This window comes from Palaemon carinicauda, chromosome 24 (assembly GCF_036898095.1).
Source record: "Palaemon carinicauda isolate YSFRI2023 chromosome 24, ASM3689809v2, whole genome shotgun sequence".
Taxonomy (NCBI): Eukaryota; Metazoa; Arthropoda; class Malacostraca; order Decapoda; family Palaemonidae; genus Palaemon; species Palaemon carinicauda.
Genome location: NC_090748.1, coordinates 99,805,068 through 99,810,067, shown reverse-complemented (window position 1 = coordinate 99,810,067; position 5,000 = coordinate 99,805,068). Strand labels below are relative to the sequence as shown.

Genomic DNA, 5,000 nt, shown 5'->3' with positions numbered 1-5,000 from the left:
AATGTCACAAGTTCTTTAATCTATGATTATATTCCAGTAAATTTATAGAAGCATTCTTGGCATCCTCTTTCTAACTCTTTGGGCTTATCGCATTCTGCTTTTCCAACTAGGGTTGTAGCTTAGCAAGTAATAATAATTATAACGATATAACCAATGCATCTAATTCTCAATTACTTAGATAATTATTTATTGATATATTTATAAATTCAATTACTTATCTATCCATTCATGTTTAATCATTAAATATCTACATTTTGGATCCGGGGTCCAATTTGGAGCAAGGTCCATTTTGGACCCCGAGTCCATTTTAAAGCAGGGGTCCAATTTGGAGCAGAGGTCCATTTTGGAGCCGGGGTCCATTTTGGAGCTGGGGTCCATTTTGGAGCCAAGGTCCATTTTGGAGCCGGGGTCCATTTTGGAGCTGGGGTCCATTTTGGAGCCAAGGTCCATTTTGGAGCCGGGGTCCATTTTGGAGTCAAGGTCCATTTTGGAGCTGAGGTCCATTTTAGAGCCCGGGTCCATTTTGGAGCCTAGGTCCATTTTGGAGCCTAGGTCCATTTTGGAGCCTAGGCCCATTTTGGACCAAGCATAGCAAACCTTCTGCTAGTTTTGTACTAAACTTGCCTACAGACATATCTTGATACCTGTACTTCGACAAGTCAAGTCTCTTGGTTAGTCAAAAAAAAAAAAAAAAGTTTCTTTGGTTATTTAAAAGAAAAATATATACAATTTCAATTAACTGATAATTAAAACTTTTGCTTTGATATCACATTAAAAATATGGCGTACAATATCTAACAGATTCTTTGAATTTAAAGGAGATAATCATGATATATGTCGGTGATAAGGGTTCTTGTTCCACTGGACTCTATTAAAGCATTTGAATAATACTGCGATTGGTATTCACAAGCGCACATCAATCACTGAAAACATCTGCAAAAACTTCAAAGTTCAATATACATCTTTGGGAAATCAAACTAAGAAATGGTATGGTAAATTAGTACAAAAGTTCATGAAGCTCTCACGATTGTGTAACACTGTAAAAATATCCCCCGCCCGGTAGTGAATGAAATAATGTGGGTGAATCTTCTCCCTCTGCTCTCTGGGGTACATGTCTGAAGGGCTGCTTCTGTTTTCTTACTTCCTTTCCCTCATGTAAACCACTTTCGGGGGCAAATAATTTCTCGCGAAGCACACTGGAAGGGGCGACCCTACTTGAGCTTTTAACTGGCACTCTGGGTTCTGTAACTGCAGTCGTTGGTGCCCTAGTCGTTTGCTTTATGACTGTTTGTGGCTTTTCTATTCTCATTGTTGATGCAGTGTCACTAGTAGAAGTTCCAGTGGAGAGTTTTCCAGTAGTTGCAGATCTATCAGTAGGCTTTGTTCTTCTTCTGCTAGGCCTTACTGTTACAGGAGCACTGGTCACTGGGATAGTTTTACCTGGAATATCTACAGCTGGAATGCTCTGAAAAGATATTTTCTTCTCTGGAATATCTGGACCCCCGGGAATATTAATTTCTGGAATAGTTACATCTGGAATATCTGCTTCTTCTATAAAAATCGGCGGTATATTAACATCTGGAATGTTCTGGAGAAGATCTGTGTAATCAGGAATAAAATCCCAAACGTCTGCAGAACCACCTGAAGAAGAGCCACTACTGGCAAGATTTGATGAAGCTAAATCTGATATGTAATACAAAGCAAACTCTACAGCATCAAGGGTTTCTAGCTCTTCGGGGTTTACTGTCCGGCCCTCATCTTCAGCTTGAAACTCGAGGGTTTTCCTCATGAAAGGGATAAACAGACTGATGATATCCTGGAAGCGCTCAACTTCCTTGAGACTGGAAGAGGAAGCTTGTTCTGTGACATTCTTTACAAGACTCTCAACCTGGGGCATCAGGGCGAAAGCAATATCCCAGATTCCTCCTGAAGAATCAGCATTTGAATCTACGTTTTGGACAGATTTTACTTGATAGGCCTGCTCTTGCGATGGATTGGGGAACCCTGTGACCATCAAAGGTATTAATAATGTGCATATCAGTACCTGAAATTAAAGAGATCAAGTCCATAGGTGAGTGGTGAGATAATTTATATATATATATATATATATATATATATATATATATATATATATATATATATATATATATATATATATATATATATATATGACATAGAAAATGCTAATTAGACACTAGAGGATCACTCATTAGAACGGAGACCTCCACCACGGAAGCTTATTGATCAACCTTTTGTTAGACCTTGACCTTGATCTTTGACCTTAACATGTATTTATTGGAGTGGATTCTCATACACTCAAATATGAACAAAGTGTGAAGTCTCTGTGGTAACGATATCCAAACTTATGGCTGATTACGTGAACTTGACATTTTCCTTAACTGTGACCTTGACCTTTGGCCTTGTCCTTCCAAGATTATATCATATTGCCTTTGGAAAGCAGTTCTCTCTGAAATTATATATAAACGAATTAACCATAACCCTAATGTTCCAATTGATATTTCAATTTATATATTTAATTGAAAGAATGTTTTTGTAATTCCTATCTTTTTAGTTTGACGTCACTGCTACCATGACTAAAGTCCTTAGATTTTGGACAATTGAAGGTTAATATCATTATTAAGCTCAAAGCCATAGATGCCATTTCAAAAGGGTAATTATTAAGAGAAAGCACAAAGAAAAAGTTAAATAAATTTAGTATATAGTAAATTCATCCATTGGTGTATATACTATATATATATATATATATATATATATATATATATATATATATATATATATATATATATATATATATATATATATATATAGATATATACATATATATATATATATATATATATATATATATATATATATATATATATATATATACATATATATATATATATATATATATATATGTATATATATATATATATATATATATATATATATATATATATATATATATATATATATATATACTGTATATATCTATATATATGTATCTATCTATCTCTCTCTCTCTCTCTCTCTCTCTCTCTCTCTCTCTCTCTCTCTCTCTCTCTCTCTCTCTCTCTCTCTCTCTCTATATTTATATATATATATATATATATCTATATATATATATATATATATATATATATATATATATATATATATATATATATATATATATATATACACAAACTTACACACATATGCACATTTATATATATATGCACATATATATATATGTATATATACATATATATACATATATACATATACATATTTGTGTGCATATATATTCACATATATACACGTATATTGACCTCGTCAACGCCACCGGGCAGTAAAAAAACACACATTATTAATCTTAAGTATCACTTGATCAAAGATATGTAAAACCATTTGTAAAACTAACTTTCGATTTACAAAACAGAAAGAAACCTGTCCACTCGTGTAGGAAACAATAACAAAAAAAAATTCAGAAACACGATAGATATAAAGAAAAGGAAACAGAAAGATGAGGAGTTACTCCCAAAAAGTAAAGAAAAAAAGGAAATAAGAAATAATTTTAAATTCTACCAGACTACAAATCTTAATAAAACTGCTTTACCATTATTCCATGAAAAGAAGACAGATGTCCAGCTTTGGCCCAAAACGCCATCGAAGAATTTATCGAAATAGTTTTAAAAGTAGCCAAGTTGTATGAACAGAGACAAGAAGAAGACTGAATAAGAACAGGCCCCAGGCCTAGTCCATTCACTTCACATCACCGAATGACGATGGGTGCAGCCCTTCACCGTAGTGCCAAACGCTTTCTAGCTAGGCTCCTCCTTACATCCTTGACATTTTACACTGTAAACCAATCACTAACTCCTGCAATCCAACTCCTCCCTAGGACCGCCCTATTCGCTTGATAGTCAGCCCCTGTTCTAAATAACTCCAATGACCAAATCAAGCCTGTGCCACGCCCATTTCTCCTCCTCTTCTGGGGTTGAGCATTTTTTCAAGAAACGTTTTCCGAGAACCGTTTTCCGTACAGAACGTTGTAGTATGGAACGCGAGGGGTTTTACCTGCTACCCTTTCAAAATACCCATTTCAAGTAAGCTTACGTGTCTTGCTGCCATTAAAATTGAATATCAATGAGGTTTAAGCTCAAGCTTACTTTGACCTTGATCAAGTGATAGGAGCAAGCGAAACCACTTAGAAGGAAAAACTTAAAGGTTTTCAAGCTAAGACCAGGGAGGGCCAGGCAATGGTAACTGATGACTCAGCAGATAGACCTTTAGATACCTCAAACCCCGCCATCATTAGCTCACAAGGATGGTGTGGTTGCAGCAACCAAAGGAACTAACGAGTTTGAGCGGGACTCGATCCTCAGTCTGGCGATCACCAGCCAGGGACGTTACCACCTAGGCCACCACAACCTCACATATATTAATTTATTATCATAACTTGGTATTCGAGTTATACTCATCTGTATTCAACCTACCCATACCTAAATCACATAAAACTAGAGGGGCACTCAGTAGAGCGCAGACCTCCGACGCAGCTGCTTATTTCTCGATCTTTTGCTCGACCTTGACTTTGACCTTGACCTTTGACCTCAATATGTATTAATTGGCGTAGATTTTCATACACACAAATTTGAACCAAGTTTGAAGTCTCTGTGACAACGATGTCCAAACTTATGGCTGATTACGTGAATTGGACTTATTGCTTGACTGTGACCTTGACCTTTGACCTTGACTTTATAAAATAAAATCATTTCCAGCTTTTTACATAACAGTTAATCCCTGCAAATTTCATTACTCTACGATTAAAATTATGGCTAGGAAGCTGTTCACCAAGCCAAACCACGACTGTAACATCACCAGTGAACAGATTAAACTAACGTGCCGAGGCACGACTCGATATGCCGTCCATGCAATTGCAAGCCTAGTGCCTTACCACTTTACAATTATTTTGTTTTAAAGAAGGAGTTGGTATTTATAGCTCATATTTAAATATTT

At 35.6% G+C, this 5,000-nt stretch overlaps 1 protein-coding gene across 1 annotated transcript in view; it reads right to left on the bottom strand.

Moving 5' to 3' along the window:
• The window catches only part of LOC137617918 (uncharacterized), a 3,871-nt gene extending 121 nt beyond the window's left edge, over nucleotides 1–3,750 (bottom strand). The window contains exons 1-2 of the mRNA XM_068347861.1: nucleotides 3,601–3,750; nucleotides 1–2,043 (exon numbers count right to left, since the gene is read on the bottom strand). The exon at nucleotides 1–2,043 is cut by the window's left edge and continues 121 nt beyond it. Coding sequence (XP_068203962.1) covers nucleotides 1,021–2,043; nucleotides 3,601–3,651 — 1,074 coding nt within the window. The 5' untranslated portion in view covers nucleotides 3,652–3,750 and the 3' untranslated portion in view covers nucleotides 1–1,020. The remainder of the gene's footprint in view (nucleotides 2,044–3,600) is intronic.
• Between the last annotated feature and the right edge of the window lie 1,250 nt (nucleotides 3,751–5,000).